The sequence below is a fragment of the Styela clava genome, chromosome 1 (assembly GCF_964204865.1).
Source record: "Styela clava chromosome 1, kaStyClav1.hap1.2, whole genome shotgun sequence".
Taxonomy (NCBI): domain Eukaryota; kingdom Metazoa; phylum Chordata; class Ascidiacea; order Stolidobranchia; family Styelidae; genus Styela; species Styela clava.
The window spans coordinates 21440237-21452442 of NC_135250.1; the positions used below are offsets into that span (position 1 = coordinate 21440237).

General features: G+C 34.7%; 1 protein-coding gene across 1 annotated transcript; it reads left to right on the forward strand.

Annotated features, from left to right (window-relative positions):
- The first annotated feature begins 6738 nt into the window (after positions 1–6738).
- LOC144425219 (uncharacterized) lies at positions 6739–11505 on the forward strand. The gene is made up of 3 exons (XM_078114727.1): positions 6739–7581; positions 9165–9268; positions 9601–11505. Exons 1-3 carry the CDS (start codon positions 6813–6815, stop codon positions 9802–9804), a joined length of 1077 nt encoding a protein of 358 aa, XP_077970853.1. The 5' UTR covers positions 6739–6812; the 3' UTR covers positions 9805–11505.
- The last annotated feature ends 701 nt before the right edge of the window (positions 11506–12206 follow it).

Sequence of the window (12206 nt, forward strand, 5' to 3'; positions counted from 1 at the left end):
ATTTTTATGATATCCATTTGCCCAATGACATTTATTATTATTTTGTTTGTTTTTTCATCTTGTTTTGAAGTTGAAATATAAAAGCTTTTAAATATTTTGTGTTTCACTCCTGGGTATATTATGACAGCAAAAACCGGTGACTATGCTCGTTTAAAGTCTAGTTCGGGTCCAACATCAAACTAAATATAATATAAAATTACTGAATCAATTTAATTATCATTTAAAGAACGAACAATTATATTCCGTACAACCTGCTGAATATTTATTCTCGGTCTATCCCCCTCCTGATTTATATAATGAGAAGCCTCAACAATATGTCATCATATCAGCACAATTGTAACTACAGGTTAGATTAAAATACAACATTTTAAATTCAACAGCATTTGAAAATGGTCCCTAATCTGTTTTGAAGTTGTATAAAATTAACAAATAAAAGCATACGTAGCACATTAGCAGGAAATATAGGTAAAATGATCTAATAAAAGTATAAAACAAAAACATTCAGTGCCACAATTGTTAATTTGCTGAATGTATTCATAATTTCAAATGTACTGCTATATTATCCCCGGGACTCATTAATCTTACTCCAGTGGACACATGAGTTTTCTTTCTATTAAGCATCTAATTGTATGAAAGGAACTTATGACATTAACATTTGAGTTGCAATTACTAATAAAGTCCAGCAAATTTATTCACATATATTTATATTTAGGGCGACCCAAATTTTGAAAAAAACAATTTCAAACGCGCAGCATTTCTCATATTCTATTTTAGTAACATTTGAATCACTTTGACGTGAAACAGACAAATTAGTGATGTTTTTTGCTCTTTTTTGAACTTTACTCTGGATTTGATGTTTTACCTTTGATACTATACAAATATCTTAATTGATTCCTTTGGGTGTGCCCACGACGTCATAATGGGTAGTTTAAATTACATATTGTGCTTGTTAGAAATTACGCATATTATCTGGATAAAATCATAACCATCCTATATTTCTATAAAATTGTAAAACCACTTATCTGTTTACCATCTGTTTGCGGCCACTTATCTCAAAAGCACGCAACGTAATACGTTTTTGGGGAGACCAGAATCTTTTCAGCTTGCCAAATTTTATTACAACTTAGTGAGTTGGTGACCGACGGCAGCACCCGAGATCGTCAACCTGCGACGCCCACATAGTTAGTTCAAGACGTTAACCACTGTTTCACCGCGTCCACTAAGCGCTCGGGGCGTTAGCTTTAAATTGTTGGTTACGCCAACATACAGTTGTGATGGTCTTAGTACTTATCGTTTTTACTGCAATGTGTAATAATATTTTTTGAATAATGTCCATTTCTTGAACTCGCGTGGATTTTACTTTACAAATACTACCGATCTCATGTAGGTGCTTGTACGTCATAGTGTTTGTCGCTGCCTATACTATCCCAACCGCTAACGTTTTCTTGACTTTACTTGATAAAGGACTCTAAATGCCAAAATTCGCCACAATCCTTAGCAGTCGTCAAGTCTAATTTTTGACCTCAATTTCAGAATTCCTTCCTAAAATAGAAGTCTAAAATTCTAAATTTATTTTGTTTATGACGCCATCCCATACTCGAAATCAATAGAGTATATACGAGCCAAATAACAGAAGTTATAAATTCCAAAATATGTTTATTTTTACCAAAACCATGGTTGATCCAGGCTAAAAATCTTTACCTGTTTTGTTTTTTAAGTTTGCTGGGGTATTTGTGCGCGTAATTATCCTTAATTAATTTATAGTGTAAATGCCAGACGATTTATTTCGGTAATTTTAAAACTTGCGAGCTAAATCCAAAAACTTTTCGCCTTGCAGATTTTTTACGGTTAAATTTTGAGGTAGATGCTCCTTAAAGTTCCCCTTTTCACCTTTTAAGCTGGGTTCGTTTGGGCTAGCCTGGCTGATGTTTTTCAGTCGTTTTACCACACATGCAGAAATCGGATTTCTGTATTAGTCAGTATACATTAACCAAATCTACGTGTGATTTTTGAGGGAATATTGTTTTCTAAGACCCATGCTTGATTATTTTCGAAAATTATTTTAAAAGCCACCATTTATGTGTGATTTACTACGGATTGTACATACAAATTGAGAATAAATATTTAACTGGGGAAACCAGCGTGTGAACAATCTTACTTAATCCTATCTTGGTGCGAAATCCCCATTCTCACCGCGATGCTTTGTGAACAACCAGCACTTTGCGCCCACCTGATGACAGTAAGAACTTTGGAAAGCATCGGGAGGTCTTTGAAGTGGTCACTTTGGTTTGGTGTGGACACCCGTCACATGGTGACGTAATCATGACGTCGATAAACCTAATATATTACTCATCGTTGAGATTTGGCAAAGAGCAAGGACCACTCAAGTTTTGATAATGTACTCGAACAAGACTAAGGAAACGATAATATATTTTCACACCCGCAGATTGTCAAAAAGATGTATGTTTCGATGAGGTATAAGGAGTTTCAATTGACTTCCAATCGTAATTTAATTCCTCTTAAGTGTCAAGAAGATGCGAATTACGTACATCCGCACTCCAGATATGGCCACGTATATCGATTGAAATCATACGAAAAATATGAATACTTCTAATATACTGTAAATACAACGTAGTGTCGAATCTCGTCATTCTCATGTGATTAAAGAAAACTACCATTGATAATAACGTCATAGTTTTGTTTTATAGTCATTGTTAGGGTTAAAGGTTAAAATTTTAATAGTTTCACCGTTTTTAGAATATGCGTGAGGCCATGTAAGTCCCGATAAACGTAACTGTCTGCCTTTGAGCAATTTTTCAGAGCAGACGAACGAACTATAAATAAATATACAGATATGTAAGTATAATTCCCCTTAACTAAAATTACAATGGGATCAACAAAATAGGCCAAGAATCTCTTCTGAAAGATGAGAACGCTCTTGATGTGATATAGTGAATAAAATTGCTGAAGTATCGCAAACATATAACAATAACAACAAATTGAGACAAGCGATGTTTTAAGGCAACAAACATACTAGCAAATACGCTGCGATGGTTTGCACAATATTACCCATGTACAGATGAATTCAACAATTTCTCAGAACCCTTTCTGAAATACAGACTTAAAGTAAATTTAGGAATTTAACGGATAAACGCAGTCAAAAGAAGTGTTTTTTTTTTATCACATCTAAGCGACATATTTGCTGAAGTTCAGCACGGAATGCTATTTTGCAAAGTGCTTTGTAACTCCCATGATGTTAATAATATTTAAAATTACATTTTAGGTAAACATCGGAGATATATGCAACGCCCTTAAAATTCTAGTATCATTTATGCCCAGTTCTCGATGGAAAATGACGAAAACACTACAACACTACAAAAAATAGTGAACTATATTAAGTTGTTCGTGTAGTCCCATTTCCGGGACGTGGTCGGTGTTGTTCACTTTATAAGCTATTCAGATTACCGAGAGATCATCGAGGGATATATTTAAATGGGGCTACGGGGGCGATAGCCTGGCTGTTTTTGCATTAACTTCTTAATTTAGCAACGATAATAGCGCTTAGTCATAAGTTTGGTTAACATAATGTTTGCAAAATAATATCATCGGCAACATATATATAGCTATTTACGACAAGTTTGTCATTTTAAAATTTACAGTGCGTTAAATTAGGCGAATGAAATTTTTAATCGCAATCACTAAACAACGGTCTCTATGTTTGAAATCTAATGAAGTGGAATAACTACGTAACCAACTCAAAAGTAAAAAATTGTGGTTGATTAGACATAAAACATTAAATTTATTGACATTTGACACATGTGCAATGCTGCCACCATAATTCTATATGATTACAGTAGCTTTTAGAATATCAGTGATCGACCGTAAGTTTGCTTTTTCAAGTCTCCTTCACTTCTCAAGTACACGTGATCTTGCTCTGAGTGAATTATCTTGAAAATACAATAAAAAGAACGAAAGTATCAAAGACCCAAAATTAATTTCACTGCGACCATTTTTACCTTGCAACCCCATTGTATTGGTAGCGTGGCACACAAAAAAATCGGAGAAGCAATTAAGCAAGAGCTACAATTTGTCCGTCCTATGTCATAGACATAGACCAATGTTAAACCTAAAAATCATGTACTCTGAAGTAATTTTGACACTTGTACGTCTTACTAAAGAATATACACGTTCCACACTTGTCGTCTCTAGATAGATGTAAACTGAAACAGTTGCTTCCACAGAGCCCAAACTTTTTGATTCTGCTGTCTATTGCGTATCCCAGAGTTGTTTTTACCGTTTGCATATGCAATAGGTGACTCACTAAAATGCAATAAAACTTATTAATGAATATCCTTGATTCGTCATCAGTATTGAATTCCGAAGCTTCTGACTGGGATAAATAATGTGATAAATGGGATTTTGTATTCCGAGAAACAACATTATTAAATTTTATTTATGATTACAAAATTCCATGTGTCAAAATATTTTGTATCAGGTCTCACGGACAAGAAAGACTTTTTAAAATTCTCTTTTAGACCTGGACTCAATGGAAGACAGGAGTGGTGTAGAAGTTGACATGGCTAAATATTGGCACGTATTAGTGTTAAAAGCTTTGGACAAAAGGGGAATAACAATTCAAACAAGCCGTGAATAAACATCTGCTCATAATAACTTTAGAATCAGAGTTTATACAACGACGACGAAGTTTAAAAGTTCTTCGGATCCCATTGACCCGATGTCACAATTTATATAAAATACGTCATAATGCACAATGTTTGACGCAGGAAAAGTAGTGTTTGCGTAACACAATAATACAAATTTGCAGTATGGATCATGTCCCATCGGTCATCTCATAGAGATCAGTATTAGACCTATTTACAAGGATATTTACGTATATTGTCTGCGCTCGAATATTAAGTAATGTGGTCACGAAATTAATAAGTGAAAGCGAGGTCTGTATTCATCCGCTAGCTGTGACATTTGCCCGGTGCAAATGAGGTTTTCCAACTTTAGTTTATTCGGTTAAATGCAATGATTCATTTGTTACTGACCACATCACAAGTGATCTATTGGGAATTGATTCCATAAAAAGTCGATCGTCTGGTCGTCGTCGGTTGGCGCGGCATTTGGTGGTCACACGCAGGCAGAGGGCACGTACGCCCCCGATGTTTGCATCGAGTTGTGCTACGATCAGCTGAAACCGACAAGTCTGTTCTAAATTCAATAGCGAGGAGCTTACAAGCAATCAGCATTGCGAGGTCTGATGCGGCCATTTACGAAAATCATATTTCAAACTCCCAAGCATGGTGTGAACACGGACAGCTTCCGATACTTACAGATTAACTTTTATTGCGTTAGCGCTTTTGCATTTTCTCGCTGTATATTATTAGCCTGGTATGGAATGCGGATATAATTAAGTTAACCAATATGTTTTTATATCATTTAAGGCAAGAGGCAGTGTGACCATCATATGCATTTGGAACTCAGTTTGCAATTAACTCGTCTGATAGAAACGCTGTCGTGGCTATACTAGAATGATAATTCTAAAGTTAGAATGAGCAATGGGACTTCAAATAAGTGTAATCGACTAAAACGCATGCCAAGAAGACAGGCGAAAGGCTAAACTAGTTGTTGCAAGTACTTTGGCCATATGTAACTAATGTAAGCAAGCGAAGATGCATAAACACAAGTATCCTTCGCGACTGGGCGCTTATTAATTCCTTAGTAAGTTACGCTAGTGTCTCACTTAGGTCGTTTTTTCTTGATCAGTTCTATTCGGGATACAATTTTTTGCATATTCGCGTGAGAAGTGTGCATTTTCGTGTTGTTTCCATAAAAATCACTTTTACCATTTTCGAAAAAAAAAATCTGTAAATCACGCTTGCTTTAGAGTCGGTAAAAAGGAAAAAATAACAAATTTTCATGTTTTAATAAAAATAAAAACAGCGGGCGAGACATAATCTCTGTTAGTAGATGTAACGCGATGATCAAGTACTTGTTAAATTAATATGAATACCATAGTTCGTCAAACTAAATTTATAGTTTCAGCATGCAAAATTTTAATGTTTGTGTCAATTCTGGCCATTGAGTAATTGCTTTCACCAACCCCCAGCGAACCAGGGTGTATGTGACTTGTAAATGCCAAAAAAATATTATTAATTTGCTCAAATTTTTCAACAGTGCTCGCTTTTACCTTTTGAGGGTCTTTATAAGCGAAGTCCCTCTCTGATTCCAGGAACAATGCTTAGGACTGTCAAGTCGCCAACAAAACCAATAAATTCATATTGAATCAGTTTTTTTATCTGTGAAATCTGACTTGAATTGAATATTACTTTTTTCGGTTGATGTTTATTTTCAGACAGTCAGACAAGGTCGCAGGGCATTGTTTTACGTAGAAAATAGTATGAGTCAGTGTGATCTCAAGAACACATAAAACAAAACAAGTCTTGTCAGTGTATTTAACGAAGTATTTGAATTTAGATTGAATATATTATGACAACAGCTAAGGGATAATATTAGTAGAAAAAACGTGGAGCTAGGAAAAGCCAAATCAGAATCACATATTGGGGAATATTGATTGATTAAAATCAGTGCATTTTCTGATAATCACTCAAGAAATATATGAACGTTTCTAGAATGACATTTTTGGTTGAAATTGACGTATAGGGCAAGCATTTAATTGGTCAATTTTAGTTGAAAAATATTTTTTTATTGTTGACGTTTTTTAGCATTCTCGACTTCTTTTAAAAACTAGTACATTAATGAATATATTCGAGCGGAATAATGATTGCAAGATCTCCAAATGAAACAACATGCTCCTGCCATTTTCTGTATATTGTCGAAGAATAAAAGCAACAACGTCGTCAACAATATCAGTGTGTTTTAAAACGCCAAATCGACCTCAAATCATCTTCAATTTTCTACTTCATTTACTTATTTTAATCAACAACAGTGTTATCAACTTCAAACGTGCAAACATTTTTCTTCTTTTCGTTGCCTTGAACTTGTTATTTGTACCAATCATGGGGTCGCCGTTGATCGTCAACCCCGAGGATAAATCGGGCCTGGCCAATAAAGAAAATCCGAGTATAACACACAATCAAGTATCAACAAATGATAACTTCAACCTTTATGAAAGCACCACCAAAAAACGTGATTTCGAAAGACAGACTCCTTTAGATTTTCTTCAAAAGGAGAAAAATACAAACTGTTTATTCTGTAAAATATTTTCTTATCATCGGAAGGATTCACCCAATAAAGTAACGCATACAGGTTCATCAAATTCATTACAGCAAAAGACTGCTTTTTCATCAGAAAGTACAACAACAGGTCACCTACCAACGATTCAAACTAATACAGCCAAATCAGAAACTACTTCTAGCGGAAAATTGCGTCTAATGGGTGCAATTTCGCACACCGCCATGGACTCGTTTCCGTTTAATAAGCCCAGGACGCGAAGAAGATGGCGTCGAAATGTCGGCGATCGACGATTGAAAAGACTTTATTGTAGAACTGGATATATTTTACAAATTCGTTCAAATGGACGTGTAGATGGGACATACGACCATCGAAGCAAACTCGGTTAGTATTAGCTTGGAATTCTTAGTTGAAATCATTTACATTCTCACTTATTATTATCACACATGGTCACAGGGTAGATGCATTAGAATAATCTGATTCACGCAGTCGATATTAAATATGAACCCAGTGCACCGTCCTGTAGAATCAGATTCGTTTACTATTTTAAATTCATAAATATGTAGTGCGTGTTATTATTATCACATTTAGTGTGTTGAGGCCCTTCAATCAAGGCGAAATTTTATTTTAAATATGTATATATTTCCCATATTACATTGTGGTTCACTATGAGATTATCACGGGAAATTATCAAAAAAAATTTTGTTACTAAGGTGTAATTTTAAGAAGAATTCGCATAACTTAATCTACATAAAGTCCCTCTACGCTCATCGTAAATGTGCTATGAATTCCAGTTGAATATATGTTTATTTTGACCTCGTGGAAAACTGTCCATTAGCGTGTCAGCAACTTGCGCGTCTCAACATAATTGTGGACGTTAGTTTGTTTTTGCGATTTAACTGGACAAATGGACAGCGATTGTTGTTTAGTTTACCATGGAGATTAGGGGACCCCCGGTGAGAAGGATTGAATTGGTGCGTGCGACGCCATTGCGGGTAAAATTATACCTATTTTGATATCAAAAGTATAAAATGAAGAAAGTGTGGTGAAGATGCTCCCATTAAAACAGGACCAACAAAAAAATTACCGTTTGATGTTTCAAGAGAGTAAGATCCGAATACAAGTTGGAAAAAGCATTTGGGTTTACTTGCGTCAACACTGATATTTTCACAGATCAAATATCGAGTATTGGTATTGTCTAATGTTGTGTAACTTTCGACTTAAGGTACTAAATTTATTTGCTGACGCTGCAAGCGGTCTTCTACCCCTAAAGTTCCTTTTTAGCTGCTACTGAGAATAGTAACGCTACTCGTTTTTTGAATACAGTCAACACGTTTAATCTTGTTACCGCGCTTCTAATGAAATAGTACACCAAGTAATCGAACGAAAGCGAAGCCGAAGAAGGCCGACCCTTAAGAGTTCAAATCACGACTGAATTCAAACGAAAAAGTTGTTTTTACAAAACAGAATTTACCAGATAAACCTATTTGGTTTTTGTGGATTTTTCATGGGAAACTAATAAAACTCGAATTTAATTCGATGAGAACACAGAATAAATTTGTTTAAGGGATTCATATTTATACTAATAATACAGCACCATTAATCTTATTTAAAACCAAAATGCCACCTTTTTGAATTAATTAAAAAACACACACCTAGCGAGACTTTGTAAAATAATAAAAGTAGTTTTAAGGTCACTCACCCTGCTACCAAATGCTGCATAAACTTTTCATTGTACCCACAAATCTCGCCAAAAATGTATTTTCGCAAGACCCAAACCTTCTAATTTTAGTTAGGGTTAATTATCTTCACTTGTACGCACGGAGATTAAGTACCCATGCCCTCAAAAAACGGATAGTCTACCAAATAAGGGTATGTACCTACCCCTGCCTGCTATTTACTTAACCGATGTACTTACTAATTTTATTACTAAGCTCGGAATTTATGTTCCTCCTCTTTATTTTTAGGTGAAATGCTTATACAAACGGTCAGCAAAGGTTTAGTTAGAATTCAAAGTCGAGCTACTGGACTTTTTCTTGCCATGACTCGATCGGGGAAATTATACGCCACGGTAAGGATTTTCTATAAAAGTTCTAAAGTTCAAAAAATGTAATTAAAAACATTTAATGAAAAAGTACCATTATTTTTAACAGAATTTGGTTTGAACGATTAAAATATAACAGCAAAAGCTTTTTTTGTGAAGCGACACTTTTATATCGGCCCTTGCACGCAAGGTCAACCACAAATGCCTTGAAATAGAATCAATTTGTTTACCCATGTTAAGACTACTTTCTCGTAACGATACTAGATTTCATAAGTTGAACAAGTATTAGGACAAAGAAACATATGGGTTTTATTAGCAACTGTATTGTAACAAACATCTGATAAGATTTTATTTTACAGGAGGTGTACGACCCCAACAGAAGTAATTTTGTGGAAAAGGTGGAAGAAGGGTGGTATAACACATATTCAAACTGGATATCGCCCAGCGACAAAAGACAACGAAAATCTTATGTCGGTATAAGCAAACACGGAAAACCCAAAAAGGGGACGAGAATTTCATACACCAGTAAGTCGGCACATTTCCTGCCTCTGGACGTCGACTGACTGGACGTAACAATGCTGACGGTGTTGGAAAACACAAAAAGGCAGCTTGCCATATAGCAGCGTTCATAAGAAATCGGGAAGTGATGATGAAAACAAAGGATGCTTGAACTGACTTGCGCCAATGAAAGTGCATCTAAAATGGGGTTCTGGTGTGGGTGTTTATCGAACAATTATGTGGCGATGTGAGATTAAATTATGGAGAAAATTGCACACGCTATACCTTTGGAGAAAAGTTCAATATAAAAGCTTAAAATGAACTACGCGTTATTTTAGTGCATTTCTGTGGAACGTTTTTCAAACTGATTATTAAATCTGAAATTTTCTAAAAGGTAGACAGATTTTAAATTTGCTGTGTAAGACAAAAATGGTTATTTGTGGTATTCATGTTTTAATGGTTTCAACGAATTTATTTGTTTCGAAACTATGAAGCGAGTATTTTTGTCATGTGGCCCTCTACTAGTATCGCTGATTGGTTGATTTCATTGTTTTGTGTCGTCAACAAAGACAGATCGAGAATGAGTGTCTACGAAAATTGCACCCCAATTCGTTGTAGACGTACGCAATAGCACAGCTTTGTAATTGTTATCGTAGGCTACCAGCTATCATGCGCATAGTGTCTTTAATGCATGCTTATGTGCAGGACTAAATTTGACCGACAATTCGCAAGGGAATATGCTGTTGTTGATACACAGATAGGCATTGCGGTGTCGCAAGCTTTAAATAATATAATACAATAAACGACGTGTTTTTCACCGACTTCATTAAGACGTGATAAAATGTACTAAATTAACTGGCGTTTGCCTGTAAATAAATCCCTGCTGGTTCTGTGGATATACATTTGTTGGGTCTCACTTAGTATGCCATTGGTTTGAAATTACTGTTATTGTCAAGTAAAATATAATGCGTTTACAATTCATCTGGAATATTAAATTGTGTCTTCGCAATTCATAATCACGCTATATTAAAAACAAGATCCTATTTCTCCCTTATACCGATGAATTTCTGGCATCCATGAAATGCTTTTCTGCATACTCTTTTGCAAATTATAAGATTACCGTTCTATTTTTAAACAACATTTCACAAATTATGCATGGTCAAGCATGGTCATATGATATTAAAGACATGAAATATCATAACATATAGGATCATATTAAAACAAACTATAATCTTTCTCGCACGAGCAAATTCCTTTTCGTATATTGAGTTGGCTACGTAGGTCGATTGGCCACATTTAATAGAAAAATATAATACAGCTCATGCTTGATTCAAGTCCGTTAATGGTGTTGAAAATATTTCGCAAGAAAAATATTTTTCGTAGTAGACATGAGACGAATATACATCATTGTCAGTATGCAATTAAGCTCAATAATACGCGACGAATGACCGAATTTGTACCACACAATTTGTTAAAAATTACATCAGAATAAACTGACATTTCATCATATATCTAACCGGACACAGGGTGAAATATTCCCACAAATCTATATAAGTGTTAGTGAGAGGTGATACAATTTTAGTAGAGCATTTTTCAACGACAGAAGTGCATGGCATATTCAGGATCAAACTACATGCATATGCCAGTTTATTTGGTACATAATCTTAACAATTGAAAATTAATATCCATGTCTTTCTAAATGCTTAACTTTCAGTATTAGAATTTTAATTTTTCCTTATTTTTATATCACTCTTTGTTTTTCTACATTTTTATGCTATTTATTTTGCCTCATTTTTTATATTTGTTTTCATTTTTGTTCTTTATCATTTTTGTTCGTTATTTTGACAAAAATTGCCTTTTAATTTCAATAAAGCAATCAAAACAATAGTTTATTGCCGTGGCCTATTTGAAGGAATTTATCGCGGCCAAATGTGGGCTCGTGATATAGGGCGCTAAGTTATCTTGCTATATCTATGAGCCTAAGTATGTTGAGCCCTGGCAAAGGTATAAGCTAAAGCTTAATATTCAACATTTAATTAAATTATAATTTGACTAAAGTATTTCGAAAGAATCATGCGTGCATAACATACTTTCTACTCTAGTGAGAAATGCTATAGATAGATTATAAAAAATTATATAAAGAAAGAAATAGCGTGCGTGCGAGCGAGTATGGGAGATAATTAGAGACATTTTCCTCGACTTGCGAAGTTTCGAAACAAAGGGAAATCAGGTAGCATGGGAGCAGAATAAAATGATTTAAACTTGTAAACCGGGAACCCTGCACACTGCGAAACAAATTTTAGATTCTGATTTATAAGGAAAATTTTGTTCCGCATTCACAATGTATCATTGAAATGACATTGTAACTAAAGATTACTCTCACGCTATTTGTCAAAAAAAAATATATTCTTTTGAATTCCCACACCGTCAGCGTGTAAAATAACTTGATTGATTCATGTTTAGGAGT

Excerpts from the sequence above, each read along its gene's own strand:
- LOC144425219 (XM_078114727.1), top strand. The coding sequence starts at position 6,813 with ATGCTCCTGCCATTTTCTGTATATTGTCGAAGAATAAAAGCAACAACG. Across the intron at positions 7,582-9,164 it reads CGACCATCGAAGCAAACTCG|GTGAAATGCTTATACAAACG; the intron begins GTTAGTATTAGC and ends CTTTATTTTTAG. Across the intron at positions 9,269-9,600 it reads CGGGGAAATTATACGCCACG|GAGGTGTACGACCCCAACAG; the intron begins GTAAGGATTTTC and ends TTTATTTTACAG.